The sequence below is a fragment of the Ahaetulla prasina genome, chromosome 3 (genome assembly GCF_028640845.1).
Source record: "Ahaetulla prasina isolate Xishuangbanna chromosome 3, ASM2864084v1, whole genome shotgun sequence".
In the NCBI taxonomy this organism is placed as follows: Eukaryota; Metazoa; Chordata; class Lepidosauria; order Squamata; family Colubridae; genus Ahaetulla; species Ahaetulla prasina.
Window position 1 is genome coordinate 86,018,798 of NC_080541.1, and position 21,245 is coordinate 86,040,042.

General features: G+C 36.8%; 1 protein-coding gene across 2 annotated transcripts in view; it reads right to left on the minus strand.

The window, feature by feature from the left end:
• PHLPP1 (PH domain and leucine rich repeat protein phosphatase 1) overlaps nt 1-21,245 on the minus strand; it is a 197,246-nt gene that overhangs the window by 18,483 nt on the left and 157,518 nt on the right. For both annotated transcript variants that reach the window (XM_058175660.1, XM_058175661.1), the window contains exons 11-14: nt 12,843-13,043; nt 10,743-10,905; nt 8,619-8,749; nt 3,384-3,488 (exon numbers count right to left, since the gene is read on the minus strand). In XM_058175660.1, coding sequence (XP_058031643.1) covers nt 3,384-3,488; nt 8,619-8,749; nt 10,743-10,905; nt 12,843-13,043 — 600 coding nt within the window. The remainder of the gene's footprint in view (nt 1-3,383; nt 3,489-8,618; nt 8,750-10,742; nt 10,906-12,842; nt 13,044-21,245) is intronic.

The following is a 21,245-nucleotide window of genomic DNA, read 5'->3' on the forward strand; positions in this document are numbered from 1 at the left end:
TGTCTGTCGGGGGTGAGTCGTTGACCCCAATGGAGAGGGTACGCAACTTGGGCGTGCTCCTGGATGGCCGGTTGTCCTTTGAAGATCATTTGACGACCGTCTCCAGGAGAGCTTTTTATCAGGTTCGCCTGATCCGCCAGTTGCGTCCCTTCCTGGACTGGGATGCCCTATGCACGGTCACTCATGCTCTCGTTACCTCTCGCCTGGACTACTGCAATGCTCTCTACATGGGGCTCCCCTTGAAGAGCACTCGGAGACTTCAGCTAGTCCAGAATGCGGCTGCGCGGGTTATTGAGGGAGCGGTTCGGAGCTCCCACGTAACACCTATCCTGCGCAGACTGCACTGGCTACCTGTTGTTTTCCGGGTGCGCTTCAAGGTATTGGTTACCACCTTTAAAGTGCTCCATGGCTTAGGACCGGGCTACTTACGGGACCGTCTACTGCCGGCTTCTATCTCCCAGCGGTCGGTGCGTTCCCACAGAGAGGGACTCCTCAGGGTGCTGTCAGCCAAACAGTGTCGACTGGCGGCCCCCAGGGCGAGGGCCTTCTCTGTGGGGGCTCCTACCCTGTGGAACGAGCTTCCCCTCGGGCTTCGACAACTACCTGACCTTAGGACCTTTCGCCACGAACTTAAAACCTATTTATTTCGTATGGCTGGACTGGCCTGATTTTTAAATTTTAAATTTTAATTGAATTTTGATGGGTCTTAAATTTCTGTAATTTTATGGGGTGTAATGTTATTTTAAATTTTCTGGCTAATTGAATAAGTTTCTTAAGGGTGGTTTTAATATTGTGTATGTTTCTGTTTGTATTTTACTTGCCTGTTCACCGCCCTGAGTCCTTCGGGAGAAGGGCGGTATACAAATTAAAATATTATTATTATTATTATTATTAAAGGCAATCATGGATAATCAATCATAGCCTCAAAGGGGGTGAAAAAGAGATCTTTTCTCAAAAATGTAATAGCTTTTATCAAATCTATATCTGATCATGAGGTCTAGCCTTCTTACTTCCATATCTGTGGGTTTTTGGATTGAGGGAGATACATGCTTCCAAGACTCAATTAAACTGGACAATTTATTCGACCCAACACCCAATATCATTCTCAACAAAATCTAGCATCTCGGCAGCAGCAACGCCATAAGGTGTGTTTTCTCATGTATAAGCCTATTTTGGGACATAAAGATCCTTATAAAATATATGTTACATTAATTTTACAACAGATGGACAGACTTAACCATACTTTCTACTGGGAAACTGTGAGTATTATAGACCAAGATGGAAGTTTGGAACTCAGACAAATCAGCCATCAACAAGCCCATAGAGATAAACAACATTTATATACTATTTAAAAGAGACAATAAAAAAGCTAAAAAGACCAGAACAACTCCTTACTAGTAATCAGCACCCGATAAGTGGGGATTAACACCAAAAATTGTTACTTAGCCTGCTAACAAAACAATCAAGATTGGAGTGCACCAAGGACGCTACACTTCCATACTATTGCAAAGCAATATAAATGTAACCTTGGGAACCAGTCCCCAAATGGAGCATTATAAATAGAAATGATATATAATTTACACTTAAGACTTTTTTCAAACCATAACTAGTGAATTGCAACTCCAAGGATTCCACTGCATTCTGAAAATGAGGAATAGCTTCAAGTGAACAGATTCATATTTGTAAATCAGTGAGTTCAATTTCACAGTGCCTATTCAAAAGCATTATATCCATACCTGACACACTCTTCTTATTCATGTTAACATAGGCACATGCAAGAATTCGCCACTCTGCACTCAGAGAATGATTCCTTTAGTTCCTTTACTGTAGAGCAGCGGTTCTCAACCTGTGGGTCGGGACCCCATTGGGGGTCGAATGACGATTTGCCAGGGGTCGCCTAAGACCATCGGAAATATGGGAAGTATACTTGCGAGTCGAAGAATCGTGCTCCAATGGTTGACTCCACAAGCCAGCTGCAGACTCTTCAAATCGCTAGCCGAATTCGGCTTCAGGCGCAATGAATTAAAAAGAGAGAAATCTTTGCTCTGATGTCTTCCTCTCAAGCCAGCTGCAATCACTCCCAATCGCTAGCCTAATCTGGCTTCAGGCGCGATAAACTTAATAGGGGAGGAGTCTCTGCATTAATGCCTCCGTCCTCAAGGCAATCACAAGCAGTTTAGATAGCTAGCCAATATGGCTTCAGGTGCGATAAATTCAAAAAAACAGTTTGCCGCTTTTTTCCCCCTTCTGCGGCTGCTAAGGCGCGCTGAGATCAGTTGGGGTCGCCACATCGTGTGGAATTGTATTAAAGGGGTCTCAGCACTATAAAGGTTGAGAACCACTGCTGTAGAGAGAGGGATAGTTGGCTCTCCTCAGTCTGTTCTCGTCTCAGTCATTCACTGCACTTTTCAAAACCAACATATCCTCAAAGGCTAACCATATTTAAATTTGGATTTGTAGGGGAGGAAAAAAGTGACGCCATGAGACTTACCTGAGTATAGTGCAATGCTGAGGAAGTCATATTTGTTAAAGCTGTCAGAAATACTAACTTGTGTAGGAAACGTAATCGGTAAAACTAAATAATCCATGCAGCTTTTAGAAAAGAAAGGGGCCACCCTTGAAGTAAAGACGCTGGTGTCAGTAGGCCTGGAATTTCTCAGTTTTGCCACCTGGGTTAAAAATAGCTCCCTAGCAAAGAATGTGAGGAATGGTAGCTGTGCCAAGTTGTAAGGAACTTCAAAGCAGCTTAACTGGTCCTCCCTCTAACAGGAATGCACAAGCTGACACTCCGGCATCATCAAAATATGGCTGCAGAAGTTTTTTGTTTTGTTTTTGAGGACAGGAGGGCCAAAATGAATAAATACAGGGAAAGCCGTGTCAATATTAAGCTTAACTGAATATCTAAGAGATCAATTCACTTTTAGATTGATGTGGCCTTGTCTTGTACACCATTTCATTCTGAAAAATTTGTATGACCTGCTCTAAAAGCATAGAGAGTGGTTTACACACAGGGAAGAGGTGGCAACAACATGGCCTTTGGTACACCACCAAATGGCTGCCCCCAACCCTGGCCTTCCCATTTATACACACATGCGCACACAATTGGTGAGCGTGTAAGATTAAATCTCTTTCTAATTAAGATATTTTTTTTATTTTAACAGGTGTGCTTCTTTATTTTGCATCCCTAAATTTTTACATTGCTGCCTGCAAAGTTTGCTGAATGTTACATTTATCACCCCTCCAGATCTGGTTGCTCAGTAGCCCATCTAATACCACGGTTAAGCTAGATCCAACAGAAGTGCCCCCCTCCCACACAGGTGAATATACTGTGATAAGGGGAAAGTCAGGCTTAAAAGCCTTGCAAGTGATTTTGAACAGCTTACTTGTTCTTAACTCCGGATGCTTCAGTGTAACCATGGCTCCACACTGCTGGGGCTCCAGAGGCATCTCCAGCAGAAGGCTGGTCAATCTTGAAGCAGCGAATATTACTACAAAGAGAAACAAAAAAGCTCAAGCATCCATGCTTCAAAAGAAAAGGAAGCAATCCCCGTTATCTTCTGCTAATCTTGTGTCATGTTTGTAGGTTATATTTTAAGTCACTAGACGAGAATGTATTTACGATAGCAGTGATAAGAGTCCCTGAATACGCAAGAAAAAATAGTCACAATGCTATATTCTTTACTCTGCTTTGCTAAAAAAAAAAAGTGTTGTCAAATATGACATTAAAAAAAAAGGAAATTAGAAATGTTAATAATAAGGTAAGTTAATTAGTTGCCCAAATAGGGTATTACAAAAAATAAAACAGCTATGCACAGATGAAAATGGTTTTCCCTCCCATGCATTCTGGCATAATTGCATTTTTTAATTCCTTCATTTCACCATTTTTTGGATTTATTTTTCAGTAAAAAGTATTTCACTTGTAGTCATCCAAAGTCATTTTTGTGTGTGTATGTTTCTGTAAGTTTGTATGTGTATAGTCATGAATCCACACCCATGTACCCTGCTTAAGTTGGCCGCACTTACGCACTTTTTCTTTGTCCATGAGCAACATTTTATCCTGCAATCCAGAACTCTGATGGCAAACTTCACCCACACACTTGTCTGAATTTTAGCTGCCACCCCACAAAAAAAAACCCCTGGAACTGTTTAAATGGTACTACTTAACACAAATATAGAGTGCAATAGGCTGAATGAATCAATGTTTATTTTTATAAACTATTTTTATTAAAAAAAAGAGAGAGTAAAACAAAGCATATAATTTAACCTGCTTTATATAAATACACGACTCTTGCAGATTTGGATGCTACTGCTGCTGATCCTGAGATATAGTTCAAAACAAGCAGTTTCATAAATAATTCTTAGTTCAGGAGCCGTGGTGACACAATGGTTAAAATGCAGTACTGCAGGCTATTTCTGCTGACTGCCGGCTGCCAGCAGTTCAGCAGTTCGAGTCTCACCGGCTCAAGGTTGACTCAGCCTTCCATCCTTCTGAGGTCAGTAAAATGAGGACCCAGATTGTTGGGGGCAATATGCTGAGTTTGTAAAACTGCTTAGAGAGGGTTGTAAAGCACTGTGAAGCGGTATATAAGTCCAAGTGCTAATGCTACTCATTATGAGCAAAGAAAGTAAATAACTCAGCTAGGCAACATGAGCAATGAGTTAACGAAGCGTTCATTGCAAACATTCGAGGAAGGACAAGGGAAGGCATTACGGTTTGTGTTTATATCTAAAGACAGTTTATTTTACCATAAATTAGCCTGATTAAGCTGAAATTCTGTCATTTTAAAGAAAGCGAGAGCCTAATAAGACAAAATATTAATTTAGAATAATCTATATGAAATGAGAAAATGAAACACTATAGTCAATTAGAGGATTAATTGATTAAAACATTGGGATATACATTAGATTGACAAATGTAAGATTAAACAAACTAATGATATGTATATGTTGAAATTGCACAAAAGATTTTTAATCAACCTACCGGCACACTGTATTCACTGGATTGAAGATGTTTTTTTATGTTTGTTTGTATTAAAAAATTAAAAATTAAAAAAAAAAGCGAGAGCCTCTTTCTAAGTTCAATAATGCATCCCCACCACCCCTCCAGCGTGACCCCTGGCCACTGAAAGAAAGTAAGCAAGGCCACCATCAGCTTGCCTAAGAAGTCAATTCCACTGGCGTGGAATAGTGAGAAGAAGAGGAGATGAAAGATTAAGGATTTTCTTATGTACCTTGCCCCTTTTCATCACTCCTTTCTTTCCCATGTATCATTTCATTTTAGCTCAAGCACAGGAAGCCAAACTTTGTTCTTATGCCCTACCTGTAGGTAGAGAGGGCATGGTATATGACATCAGCAGCAGCATGCTAAACTTTTCTGGCCTAGCTTTTTTCAATTTGGAGAACTACAAAAGATTATAATGCAATTTGAGGGAGATGTAGGGTGTTTAAGGAGCTTACTTTGCCCCTATAGATCCCCTAAGCATTTATTTCAAGGCTCTGAAAATTCTGTCCTTTGTCCCCTCCATCAGTCCTACTGCTGACCTGCAATCTGTTAGCCACGTTAGGTAGTAAATATGAAGCTTTATAGTACTTGGGGAGGGGGGGGGATGATGAGCTTCTGTTGCTCAGCAATTGGTTGAGAAGTTTCCATTCCTACCCACCTGCCCAAAGATAAAAGCTAAGCTGGAGTAATCGGAAATATATTGCAGCACATTAAACGGGATGACAGGGAAGGATTTAAAAAAAGCAGCAGGGAGCACTCCAGGAACTTGGTGTCTTCTAGAGTGAGCAAAATCATTTGCTTCAAACCATTCTGAGCATCAAATGTCACAAAATGTCTTGTCTCAAGTGGCAAACATCCCGTTTCAAGCACATCGAACACTTTCAAAAGAGAAGATTTCAAGCTTGGAACCTGTCGGCTTTGAGCTCAAACCAAAATGCCAAAGCATGCCATGTTCCAGTGAAATCAAAAAAGTTAAGTGCTTGAGCCAAATCTTTCTTAAAATGCTGCACTTAAAAACTTTTCAAAATGAAAATGTTTTGCACACCCCTATTATTATTATTATTATTATTATTATTATTATTATTGTTATTGTTATTGTTGTTGTTATTATTATTATTATTATTATTATTATTATTATTGTTATTGTTATTGTTGTTGTTATTATTATTATTATTATTATTATTATTATTATTATTATTATTATTATTATTTTATTTACACAAAATGACAGTATACACAGCAAACGAGATAATTATGCTGGATTTCATATCACAGATCTCATCATCATCATCATTATTATTAATAATAATTAATAATTAATATTATTAATGTGCTCCCTGTTAATTAAGTCTATCTAGAAGTTATTTTGGAAGACTGCTCAAAAACATAAGAGGTAGTCCTCAACTTACAACAGTTCATTTAGTGACTGTTCAAAGTTACAATGGGACTAGACTGTTTTTCACACTTACGACCGTTGCACCATCCCCATGGTTGCATGATCAAAATTCAGATGCTTGGCAACTGACTCATATTTATGATGGTTGCAGTGTTCAAGTGATCACCTTTTGCAACCTTCTGACAAGCAAAGTCAATGAGGAAGCCAGATTCACTTAACAACCGCAATGATTCAGTTAACAACTGTGGCAAGAAAGGTCATAAAATGGGGCAAAATTCACTTAGTGCTGCCAACTACTTAGCAACAGAAATTTTAGACTGAATTGTGGTCGTAAGTCAAGGACTACCTTTACTTCAAATTAAAAAGTTTGATAATTCCCACTCTAGATTATAGTTTCTATCAGTCCTGTCCACTTTTCATTTTAGCTAAGGGGAAAAAAATGTTTCCTTAAAAACAGGCAACTCTTGACAAGAGACCTTACAAATTTTGCCCTCTCCCCTCCTCTCCCCTCCATTTTTTAGTAATGAGCTATCTAGTAACTTAGGGATATTGCATATCTTTGAGTTTTTGGATTGTTTTTTTCTTCTCATACTGATGTGACGGGAAAACAACTAACCTAATAATGGAAAAAGATACCACTCAGGATGGGTTTACCTTCTCTCTCCTGGTGGTTCCAACGCTAGGAATGAGAAGGGGTTTGAGCCTATTTGCTAGAGTCTACTTAACTTGGTCATGCAGAACTTGGGAAAAGCCATTGCATGTCAAGATAAGATTCTTTATGCATGACCTGAATGACACAATCCTATGCAAAAATGGTGTGTGTTATCTGGGCCCTGAACTGGAAGCAGAGTAATTAATTGTTGGCAGGCAGCACAGTATACCAAGGGTTGGGCAAGTTTGTCGAAAGGAGTGGAGTTTCTAGAAGTGTCTAAAAATACTTATTAAACTGAACAGGAAGATTCTGTTCTAGGCAATAATATTGTGCTAATTGTAATTCATGCAGGTTATGTTTATACAAGTCCATAAAATGACTGAAAGTAATGCAAAGATTTACAGAGAGCTGGGAAAATGATCTCTGACAAAACTCTTCGAAAAATGACAGATATACATTTGCTGATAATCTCATCCTTTGGAACCAGGGGTTTACAATGATCACCGAAGACTGATTTCACAGCAATATGACAGTGCCACAAAGAAGCCATTGTGCAATTCAAGAATGCAGTCAAAAACCGCACGATTATTTCCTTGTACAGATATAGTGGAAATAAAGTTCACCAAAAGAGAACTTTGACCGTGACAAGTCATGAGTCAGCAAATTCAGATTATATTATATTTGAAAGTTATGAGAGACAAAGTCCTTTTGCTCAAAATAGCAGATCTTTCAATATTTCATAAAGAGGCTTATCCCATTTTAGTATGATGTGCAAAAAAAAAAAGAATACGTGCTGGGTACATAAGACCCTGCAACTCACACAAGAAACTTGACATTTTCTTGATAGGGCTGGTAGATTTAGCTGAAAAATGTATGCAGCAATAGAGCTATTGGAATCATAGGAGACATAAGTCAGGCTCATAAATATGTAAATATATAATCACTTTGAAAGGGACAAAGACATTTTGTTTCCTTTAGTTCGTCAGGATGCAGGGATGGGCAGCAGCCACTTTTATCATAAGCCAAGAAACACAGTTGAGGGCTTGAGCATTCAGCATAGCAAAACAGGAGCAAAGGGACATGTTCAGAGTTCAACTCTCCAACCAGGAAACTCACTGGATGACCTTGAGAGCTGGTCACTCTCTCAATTTAACTGGCAAAAAGACAAGACATGAACAGAACCAAAAATGACTGGTGATAGAAAAATAAAAAAATACTAGTTTTTACTCCTGCTTCTTGATTCTCTAAGTAAAAGGTGAAGGGGGGGGGAAGTCCTCCACATCTTCAAAATGAAAGTGTGAAGGTCAGGAGCAAAAAAAACCCCATTGTTTGGGTTCAAGGAGATTTTGGACAAGAACAAACAGGGACCATTAAAGGGGAAGGACTGGGCTTTTGGCTCTTATTTACCAAACCAGTTATTTACTGAGTTTCAAAAGAAAAACAATCCTCCTGAACATAGTCATTTAAAAAAAAAATTATGGGTGGTTAATGTTTACATAATAAGTGCTTTTCCCCAAGTGCATCGTGTACCCTTTGCCTATTGTGTAATAACATGGACGGCGCCTTACTTCAGCAGCTCCAAGGTTTTGTGATCCAGAACTAGTCTGGGGTTTCCAGTCAGGTCTAGTTCCTGCAGCTTCGGAGGCAAAGTTTCAGGCAACGTGACTTCGGTCAGCTCATTACAGCTCAGGTCCACACACTGAAGAACAAGGGGAGAGTTAAGATAAACAAGCCATGGGTTTCGGAACACAGATGCCTAATTGTTACATAAGAAATCAGAGTTCCAACTGTCACAATAAAATGCACAGTAATAAACCAAGATCTGGACTGTATCATTTCAGACCAGAGGTGGGTGCACAGATAATGGAAGGCTCCACCGCTCGGGAACTTCACCATTGAGAAAATCATTGCATAAATCAAGAATGTAGAATAAGCTTTATTCCTTAATATCTCATTTCCGGTGGGTAAGTATTGTCATTTAGCAGAGGGAACAACCCAATAAATATGCAGCTGCAGTCTGAAGTGACAGAGCTGAGAGCCTTTTCCTGCCGTTTAAGAGAATTAAGCCAACCTCCTCCATCACCACCCTTAATCAAGCAAATTCTACAATGGCATCAACAAAACACAAGATATGATTATTTAATATAAACATTCCTTTAAGTAATCCTCCTTTAATCTAACATGCTGTCATGAAACGTTAAAAATAAAACAGAGAGCAGCTGATATTCTAACTAATGTTAACAGCTGTATTTCCCCCCCCCCTTTCTTCTCTGTCTGATTTCTGAAAATCTTGGAAGGTTGCACACTATTTAATGACTCTGAGTGGGCCTAATTTAATTCTGTAACTTTTCTAAACTTTATGCTTCATTAAATAACCTCCATGTTTGTTGCAGAATGAATAGTGATTTGTCTACTGTCTGCCTTAAGAGGGTAATTATTATCCTTAAGCTAATGGAGCACATCAGTGTTAAGTGCGTTTTAATTAAAAGTAATTTTATAAATACATAGATTAGAAGCCAATTGCGGAAAGGGACTGTCATAATTCTGACAGAGCTGTTATTATTCACCACCAGCCTTTAATACAGAGCTATGTTGTGAATTTAAAGGTGCATTTAAAATCAATTTCAAAATGTAGGCTGCACTGAAAATCAAACAAAATTTTAAGATGCCACAAAAGAACAGATAATGAATGCCAATGAACTGGAATACTGCCGAAGGCATTAAAATATCCAGTTGGGTCTAATATTGAGAGTACAGTGATAGGTAGAAAGGAAAGACGACAGGGCTAAATCGTAGTAATTATTAAAAGTTTTAAAATTACTTCTTTTAAATTTACTCATTTTACACAACAGAGAATTTAATTGAATTTTAATTTATGTTCAAGGTAACAGGGCAATTGATTGGGCGAACCGGTAGTGGCGGCAGCGAGAGGCTTCGCCCACCCGCTTCTGTGCATGCACAGAAGTGTCATGTGTACGCACAAGTACGCACGAGCAAACCGGTAGCAAACTAAATTGAAACTCACTACTGCACCAGAGATGTATGATTTGGTTATAGAAAAGCATCTAACAAGTAATCTCACATGGCCAACTTAAAGCAAAAGGTTGCCTTGACATCTTGAGGAAGATGGAATAATTGTATTGATACCTTAAGATACCTTACATCTGTAAGATGTCTCACTTTACAAAAACTTTCAATATTTAAGTTGTTCTCTCTCTCTCCCTCTCCCTCTCCCCCTCTCCCTCTCTCTCTCTCTCTCACACACACACACTGCTCCAGTTACAATACCAATATTTCAAATATCTATTAGTGCTCTGAACTCTTCAAGGAACCATCTTTCTCTTTGAATGGAGAACATGGGGTTTTCTATAGAACATGGACAGAATGTAACTTCATCACACCAGGCTTAAGGTTTACTCAGCCTTCCATCCTTCTGAGGTCAGTAAAATGAGGACCCAGATTGTTGGGGTCAATATGCTGACTCTGTAAACAGCTTAGAGAGGACTGTAAAGCACCGTGAAGCAGTATATAAGTCTCAATACTATTGTTATTTAAATACACATGAGAAATTCATGAATTTCTCTCTATCTTAATTGGAGATATGTAAAAAAAAATGCTCTATCTTCACAATGGATGATTAACTTCAAGAAACTAGAAGGAGTTTTAGGAGTAAATTTTTAGGAAACCCCTACCTTGATCTCGCCAAGTTGCATGACTTCTGGAAAGACTTCGATGCAGTTGGAGTGTGCAATCACAGTATGCATGCGGCGACAATTCATGATAGTTGTTGGAATAGATTTCAGCTTATTGCCACTAACGTCGATTTCTTCCAACTCTTCAAGTTTGGCCATTTTACTACACAAAAAGGACAGAGAAAGATTTTGAGCATAAAACCCAAAGTATTCCCTTAGAATAATGACTTTAAAGGCCAAAGTACAGGTAGTTTTCGACTTACAACTGTAAGTTGTACTGTAAGTATTAACTGACTGTTCAAAGTTACAACGGCACTGAAAAAAGTGACTTAGGTCCATTTTTCACACTTACAACCGTTGCAGCATCCCCATGGTCACATGATCAAAATTCAGGCACTTGGCAACTGACTCATATTGATGACAGTTGCGGTTTCCCAGGGTCACCACTTCTGATAAACAAAGTCAATGGGGAAGCTAGATTCACTTAATGACCATGTTACTTCCTTAACAACTGCAGTGATTGATTTAAGAACTGTGGCAAGAAAGGTCATAAAATAGGGGAAAGCTCACTTAACGAATGTTTCACTTGAAACCTAAATTTTAGGCTCAATTGTGGTCGTAAGTCAAGGACAACCTGTATCCTGAAGCCTTTCCATGCTTGGCTTGTACAAAATAGTATGTGACAATTGATATGCCCATTGCAGAAAATAGCAATTTTTTTGATAGTTAGTAATAGCCCTGCAGATAAGGAAGGGCTCATTTGTTGATCTCCATTTCTTTCTTAAACGCTTCTTTGGAAAAATTACACTCACTTATATCACAACGTACTCTCATTGTGATATAAGTGAGTGTAATTTAATTGTGATATAAGTGAGTGTAATGATCTTAAGGTTCATGATTTCTAGCCAGAGGTTCTAGCATTCCTAAAACTGGAAGGAATTTACAAAGTTAGTCAGAACTGATTTCAGTAAAGGAATGTACCAGGATACCAGTTTAGTACAGTATTCTCGTAAATGTTTCCAATCTGTTCCCTTCAATATTACTGTACTTTTTCCTGATTTTGATCACCTCCTGTTTCTCTGCAAATTCTGCATACCGGTATATGGCCCTTTTGAACAACAGAGAATGTCTGCTCTACTGCCTTTATGATATTGTAAAATGCTATTATTTGCATAAATGAAAATTTAAAAAAAAAATCTAAGTAGAGAAATTCTTCACTGTATAACAGATGGAGAATGAGGGTTTTCCCATCCCTGTGATATTAATTTTTTTACAATTATAACCTTGGTCCTCTGGTTACTTTTCTTATCATTAATCTTCTAAAATAATTGGATTCCAAAGCCATTCAATTTTTAGGACATGCCAGATATGCTGATTCCAAGTTAGCCCATGAAACAAAGTTTCCAACAGACAAAGCCTGACATTCGTTGACCCTAAACAAAAGTCATGCCTTGTGATTTAAACGTAAATCTGGAAGATTACATTTCCTTCTATAATTGACAATTAGGGCTTCCTGAGTGAAAAGATCAGAGACAAATTTCCTCCAAATAAACCCTGAAACTGTGTTCAATTTTCAAAGACATGTTTTACAAATATATAAATATAGATTATTTCCTATGACAAAATCTTTTTCAAATGCATACTAATTTTACACCACAAACTTAAACTGAGTTCAGTCTATGTAACCAAACTACCGCTATTTCTGCCAATGAATGCACAAATATTTGCATTCCGTCTGATCTTCTTGAAATACACTGCAAGACATTTTCAAGCAAGGTAAGTTATAATCTATCAGAAGTTATGCTTCTTCATATAATTGCACATGGTTTATAAATGATGGCTCTCTTCATCCATGGTTTGTTTAGCATGTCAACCAAAGATGGATGAAAGAAGTAGCATAAAGAGACTCTGGTATGCTACTCATTTGATAGCAAGTCCAACTGCACAACTGTCCAACTGTCCAAAAGTCCAACTGTCAGTACTATGTTTACTCCAAAAGAAGCTACCATTTAGTGAAATATCTAACAACCTTCAAATAACCATATAAATAGCTCAAATGTATTTGATTAAGGAGAATCGGCTACTGCCATGCTTTTTTACCTTGCGGGAAAGCTTTGCAAGCGATTGTAAGCCATATGTAATATCTTCAGGTGAGGATGACCGGTTAACAAGGGGACACTTTTATCTGTGAGGTGATTGTTGGTCAAATACAGTTCTTGTAAAATACTATGGGTCTCCTCTGAGAGAGTGGCTGGAGGTAACATTTCCAGTTTGTTGGCAGAAGCATTCAAGTACCTTAAGCTGCAAAAAATTATTAGAGATAACTTTAGGTATACATTTTCAATGACCTTTTTAATGATTTAGTAGCACTAGTGCTGAAAATCTGTTTAAAATTGATCAACCTTTTTCTTACCTTTATCAGAGGTAGCCTTACTATCAAAAGAGAATTTAAATTGACGGAAATATGAGATAAGAGACTCCTTTATAGATCCAATTGATCCTGGGGATGTAACAAGGAAGCCAAAACAAGTTCTATTCTGCTTCGTTTACCACTATTTTAATAAGGTTCTCTGGTTAAACATTTTCATTTTCTTTTAAGTGACTGGCTGATACATATTGATGTGAATTATTCAGCTGATTGAGAGGACTGATAAACAAAAACAGGTACAAAAATAGAACTGAATGGAATGGAACGGAACGGAACCTTATTGGCCAAGTGTGACTGGACACACAAGGAATTTGTCTATGGTGCATAAGCTCTCAGTGAACATAGCAACATATGATAAATCATGATCATAATCATAATACAATAATCATAAATCATAAGACACAACACTTAGTGATAGGATAGGATACTAAATAACCAATCAATATAAATCATAATAGGATATTAAATAAATGCAGTCAACAAAAACCATAAACAACAAAGTTATTATAGTCATAAGAAACTAAGAAAATAGGTAATATAGTTTCATTAGGCACAAATAATATTACTAAGAAAAAAAAGTGTAAACAGCCAGTTTTGCTCAGTTTCTAAGATCCTCAGTAGTGCTTTGTTTCATTTAATTTCCAAAATTCTCAGCTGCCATAGTGCAATCAGAAGTTTAAGAAGAGCAAATTCTTCAGAAAGTTTTAAAAGCAGGGAACAATAACATTACTCATATAATAGAGACTTGAAGTGGATTCATATTACTTTTATATTAGCTTCCACACATACATGGAAGGTTATCTCAAGATGTTTATGTCTTTAAAAACTTACATAGTAAAATACGGTTATAATGAGAGTGATCTGTTTTTGAAATAGCAATTTTATGTATTTTAAATCAGGAAGCATTTGGCTCTATTTGGAGAAGTATCTTCTGCAGTAGACACCTTGGTAGACAAAAGAAATGGCATCGCTTTTGTAAACCACTTAGTATCTGGAGAGAACTGAGGAGGGGATTGGGATACAATTTAAAATGGAACGGCAGTGAGGAGATACCTTAATCCCTCCTTCTCCTTCCCATTCTCCTTTCCCAGCTGCACTGGGAAAATTGTTCGTTATAATAAATTTAATGGATGCCAAATCATATATTATGACCTTGGACAGCTAAACATAGAATTAAAAACCAAGAACCAGGCTAACAAGATAAAAAGAACACAAAAGAAAACATAATGGAACTGAACCCAACCCAAGATCAATTCCATCTCAAATCATAACAATGGAGTCACCCTGCTGTCTGGGGAACATCCAGGTCTTACAGAAGGCCTACAAGTTTGGGGCCACCCACATCTCAGGTTTCAGATGCAAGCGTGATCCATCTAAACATACTATTGGAATAAAATAGCTGCACTGGCTACCTGTGGCCTTCCGGGTGCGCTTCAAGGTTTTGGTGACCACCTTTAAAGCGCTCCATGGCATAGGGCCGGGTTATCTACGGGACCGCCTACTGCGACCAGATACCTCTCACCGACCCGTGCGCTCTCACAGGGAGGGACTCCTCAGGGTGCCGTCAGCTAGGCAGTGTCGTCTGGCGACGCCCAGGGGAAGGGCCTTCTCTGTGGGGGCTCCCACCCTCTGGAACGAACTCCCCCCAGGACTCCGTCAACTTCCAGATCTTCGGACCTTCCGTCGCGAGCTCAAGACTCATTTATTCATCTGTGCAGGACTGGCTTAGATTTTTAGATTTTTGAATTTAGAGGGGTTTTAAATTGATTTTAATATTTATATTTCTATTTTTAACAATTGGTATTATTAATTATTGGCATTAGAATAAGTCTTTTAATGATTATTTTAATTTGTATATTGATGTTTTTATATGCCTGTAAACCGCCCTGAGTCCTTTGGGAGATAGGGCGGTATATAAGTTTAAATAATAAATAAATAAATAAATAAATAAATAAAAGTGGCTTGGGAAACAATAGGTAGTATTAATCAAGAAGAAAGCAAAGGAAGAAAAAGGAATTAAGCATTTGCTGCTCTGCACCTACCAACTATGGTGTCAGAGGCATATTCCCAGTCAATCAATGCAATTGACAAATGGCAGTGTAGATATACTATCTTAATTTATAATATAGCATGATATGGATGAATAAGAACAGACTGCTTATATTTTCCCATTGATTAAGTGTTTGGATTGAAATGGATTGTGAGCTTTTTTTAATCACATGTTGCCATATCATCTAGAGCAGGGGTCTCCAACCTTGGTCCCTTTAAGACTTGTGGACTTCAACTCCAAAGCTAGCTGAGGAACTCTGGGAGTTGAAGTCCACAAGTCTTAAAGGGACCAAGGTTAAGACCCCTGATCTAGAGCAGATGTGTCAAACTTGTGACTTTTTTCCTCTTTGCTAAACTGGGGATGAGTGTGGCCAATGCATGACACATCCGGCCTGCGGGCCACAAATTTGACACCCCTGATCTAGAGTCTACACGATGAATTTTAGTTGACACTAACTCTTGCTAATTTTAGATAAGACAGCTTCATATAGTTTAAAATTAGTCTCTCTTAAACTAAATAAAGTCCAATTAAATGCCTTGTCCTGGCGTAGTTGCTGAAGAAGCTCTACTACTGATTTCCATCATTATCTTGAAAGAATGGAGAATATAATAATATTATAATGCTAGAAAAGCAGAAGTTATATTATAGAGCCAGCTTAAATCTCTTGCACTTTGGAAAGTTCAGTAGGAAATGTTTAATGAGAACAATATCAATTACATTTTTAAATCAGAAGGGACAACTCTAGTTAAACTCTAGTGCATCATATGTTCAAAATGTACAAGCTCAGACTGGATTTATTCAGGTTATCAAGCTTTTAATGATAGGAGATTTTTAATCAACACTCTTGCTGTAATTAAAAAGAAGCAAGAGCCAACAGCTATAATATCTTTGGGTGTTAAGCCTTTGATATGGTTTCCTGAAAATTTCTGAGGAAGGTTTTGGCAATTTGGCTTTCCCTGAAGTGCTATATTTTTTATCTGTCTATATCCTTTATTTAACTCTTAAATTGCAAAGGATCATTGTGTGCCTTATTATTATTATTTTGTTTGGGGGGGGGGGAACGACTCAGTTTTGACTCCTGGCAACTCCTTGGATTAATCCCTGCAGTTTTATTGGTAAGATTTTGGAAGTAGTTGGCCACCATCTTCTTCCTAAGGCTTCCCAGGGCTAAGAGAGTGATTAGTCTAAGGCCACCCAGCCAGCTTCATGCCTAATATGGGACTAAAACTCATGATTGCCTGGATTCTAGTCTAGTGCTCTTAACTAAAACCTCAAACAGGCTATTGCCCTCTTCTCAATTAAATTGATGTGCAACTTAGAATATGCAAATGAAGTTCTTGTACTCTTTGGAACCTTGGACCCCTTTAAGAATCTGTTGAAATCTACAGATGCCATTTGTCCTCTAATATAGTTATCATAGTGTTGAAAAAATAACAAAAAATTAATATAGTAATACTGTATATGTAAAATTAAAGTTGTAGTTTTTCTCATTCAAATTTAGAGACCCTTTAAAGTCTATGCATGGGCCTGTAAAGCGCAAATAAACCATAGATTAAAACTTCTATTAAACAACAACTTGCAGGCATAATTTAAACTTTTCAGAACTTTAATAGAATTACAATAAGGGGTCGAAAAGGTAATATTTTACTAAACAGTGAAAGTATTATATATTTTGGAGATAGATTGGATTAGGAATAATCTAATTTCTTTAAAAAATAGTTTGGGAATCTTGTAATCATAACAACATCGTAAAGGAGAGGAACCAGAGCATTAAATTATATTTTACTTCTTTATCTTAGCCAATTTATATGATCATCCATCTCAGGGACATTATTTTAGGCAGCACCAAATATGAAAATGAAAATAAGCAAAAAGTCTATGCAATAAAGACAGACAGACAGACAGCCCATATAGCAGCTAGAAAACCCATAAAAATGTCCAACAACACAAGTAGGAGACTAGCATAACCGCCAAGCTTTTTTTCTGATGGTAAATTTGAATTTACTTCACTATGATATAAACAAAAGATCTAGAGCAGGGATGTCAAACCCACGGCCCGTGGGCGAGATGCATCATGCGCTGGCCACGCCCACCCCCAGTATAGCGAAGGAGGGGAGTCTGGTACAGAGTAGTATAACTCCAAAGTACATTTGAGATAATTACCTGTGTTATTTTATCACATTACTTTAAACAGAATATTTGGGGGTGTGGGTTGTCAAAGTCATCCTGAGGAGATTTTCATTTTGCAAATTTCATTTTCACTGTGCAGTTTGCCAATATGTTAAGGAAAGTTGATTTAACTTTCTACTCCTTCAGGTTTATTTCTGCAGATTAATTCTAGTTTTAGATTAAATCTACTGACTAGATAAACTTCAGAACCAAGTTTCTCATTAGGTCAACTTGAGAATTATCATTTAAGCCCATATTTATGGATATTTATGGAATAATACCTGCTTAGGTAAACCATAGAAATTAAATAAACCATAAACCATAGCATAAAAATGTTTGGGGAAAGATTAGGTAAATTGGGCTGTTTAGAACTGGATCAATTCCAGTTCTAAAACAGTTCTTTTAAAAACCTTTTCAATAATTGTTTGGAGACAGATTATTACATTGGCGTCAGTTATTTGTAGGATCTATACAAAATTAGCATGAACATTCCTCCTCAAAAACAATGGAAGGCCCCTTTAAAATAATATGTAATTAATTCCCTATTATCTAAAAACAAGAGGGATGCAACAACAAAAATTGTTTTTTGTATAATGGATACCTTAGATAAGACCTGGTTTCAATCACTGTGCTGCTGGAGATATAACTCAGAAGTTGGAACTTTTAAGTTATATTTCACCTTTTCCATAGCTGTCATCTTTTGGGCCAAATCAACAGAATTGTTAGCATGATGTAAGCTAGTTGATATCTTTTGATAGCAACTTGTGTTCTTGGTTACAGTAAATATTCAGAAATTTTAATCTACCAAGAGGCCAAGAACTGTGAATATTACAGGCATGATAATTGCTTTAAATAATAATTCATAATATAATGAATTTTTTTAAAGGAATGTGATATGGAAAAAAAAAAGAGTACATAGTCCTGGAGACAAATAATTTAGGAAAGTAGTCTTGGAACAACTAACCCTGGAACTAGTTTGGCTATAATTGAAAAATATTTACAGATTTTTTTAATTTGCCACTGGAGAAAAAGAAAACATTATTAAAATGAGTTGCTTTAAATAGATTTACCCACGCTCCAAATAGTGAGCAAATGTCCTATTAAATTCAATTCTACCCCGATTTTCACCCTAGCTGGACACATAACTGAATAGCCATATTTTCTTGTGTGTGTGTGTCTATGTGTAAAAGTCTTTCCATGAAAGATAATAATAATAATATTCTGAGACACTCAAGGCACCCTACATATCTCAAAGAAGTCTTTTTGGCATTCTACCCATCCCAACGAAGTCTTTTTTGAAAAATACTGTTTAATCACTGTGACTATTCACTGTTTAACAAAAACATTTTGGAAGGAGGAAAGAGGCTGAAAGGTTTGAGGAAAAAGTGATAGAGGAAAATTCCTTGATTTAATCCTTCTATCTAGTTATGAAAATGCTAATTTCCATTCACAAATGGACAAAAAACCAGGCTGTTCTTTGAACATCTGCTATAGTACAATAAACCCCAAATAAGATTAAAACAAGAACCTGCCTCTGTCTTTAGATCTAAAATGGCAATAAATATTAAAAAATGAGAAATAAAATGCTTATATTATTAATGTGTTCTTTATTTCATGTTTTTCTTAATTCAGTTTTGAGGTCATCTGAGTCAACAGTGACTTTCAATGACTTACAATTAAAAAAATTAAAATAATGTATATCAAAGAAAAAGAGCTGGCAGGAAGAGAGAATTCCCCCCACCCCCAAAGCCCCAAAGAGCTCCAAGGCCTGGGAGAAAAGCCTGGTTTTTAACTATTGTGTAAAGTCTTTCCATGAAAGATAATAATAATAATATTCTGAGACACTCAAGGCACCCTACATATCTCAAAGAAGTCTTTTTGGCATTCTACCCATCCCAACGAAGTCTTTTTTGAAAAATACTGTTTAATCACTGTGACTATTCACTGTTTAACAAAAACATTTTGGAAGGAGGAAAGAGGCTGAAAGGTTTGAGGAAAAAGTGATAGAGGAAAATTCCTTGATTTAATCCTTCTATCTAGTTATGAAAATGCTAATTTCCATTCACAAATGGACAAAAAACCAGGCTGTTCTTTGAACATCTGCTATAGTACAATAAACCCCAAATAAGATTAAAACAAGAACCTGCCTCTGTCTTTAGATCTAAAATGGCAATAAATATTAAAAAATGAGAAATAAAATGCTTATATTATTAATGTGTTCTTTATTTCATGTTTTTCTTAATTCAGTTTTGAGGTCATCTGAGTCAACAGTGACTTTCAATGACTTACAATTAAAAAAATTAAAATAATGTATATCAAAGAAAAAGAGCTGGCAGGAAGAGAGAATTCCCCCCACCCCCAAAGCCCCAAAGAGCTCCAAGGCCTGGGAGAAAAGCCTGGTTTTTAACTATTGTGTAAAGTCAAAAGGATGAAGAAAACAGATCTTGGAGGGAATATCATTCCATATTTGCAAATGGTTTTATTAATTAGCATCAATGAATAAACTGCATAGTTACAAAAGATCAAATACCTCCACTAACAGTATTTCTTGTTTAGCATTAGATCCTCCCATACTATATAGCATCAAATTCCCAAGATGGTAATGAGATGAATTCCTCCAATGAAAAATGACCAAGACGTCCTCAAAATACATGGCAATGAACATTCATACAAGACTTAATAAAGACTTTAAACATCACATGGGAATTGATGTACTCGTCCAAAACTGAAAATACCAGAATGATATTTAGACTTAATAATTAAATAGTCTAGTCACCAAATGAGTATTTTCAATATCTGATCACTTGACTTAAGTAGAGGAATGGAAATAATCTGGACTTTATTTCTTAAAAGAAAACCGTTGCAATAGTAAATTGTGAAGAAAATGAGATACATTTCTAATTGTCTACTAGTTGAGAAATCCTCTATTTTCAGGCCACCATCTGCTTCAGATAAGCAGGCTGATTACCTAGAGATCCCTGGTGAGATATTTCCATCATCCTAACATGGAGATTTTTGCTAAATGTGTAAAATGAAATGAAATGAATGAAAGCATGTTGACCACGTATTTGTCCATTCAGTAAGAACTGAATAGAAATTGCTAATATTAACAATTCCAAAGACAATTTGCTGAGCATGATAATTTCAGGATGATGGCAATAGAGACTATAATATGCCTTTATTTTAAATGTGTAGCGTTTGAAAATATATTTGTATATTTTATGTATATTTTCATTTAGATCTTGAATGCAAAAAAAAAAAAAAGACAAATCTTAACAATCAATACCACAGATCAAAATGGAATAGATCCTGGAAAGTATGGAAATTTTAGAAAATATACATAGTCATAGGACAATACTGTATTTTAAACCACCTTGAGTGCTGTCTGTACTGTGACAGGCTGCAAAGTCATTTAGAAGCCATAAATATTAGTCTTCTCTTCTCCTACATCCTCTCTTCCAATCACAGAACAAATAGGCTGTGAAACAAAAGAATTTAATTTATCATCTAGATTTTGGCCACCTGCTCTACAAATAAATGGCCCAAGGGATAGACAGCATATTCCCTCATAGGCACTAATGATGGTGTTCAAGAAATAACAAAAAATGAAGTCAACCCTACTATGAGTAATCCTAATCTTCAAAACACATCTACCTATAACTCACAATCATAACATCTCAAGCATAAAGCCTTAAGATCCATGAAAAATATATTTCAGTTAACTTTTCATTCAGTCTTCCTTAAAAATGTTGTGAAAAATTTGAAAGAATGTGCTTTAGAATAAAAAGCTGGTGTTTCTTTCACTGCAGAAAGATCAATTTTAAGTTAAACTAACAGGATAGAGCATTTATTCTGT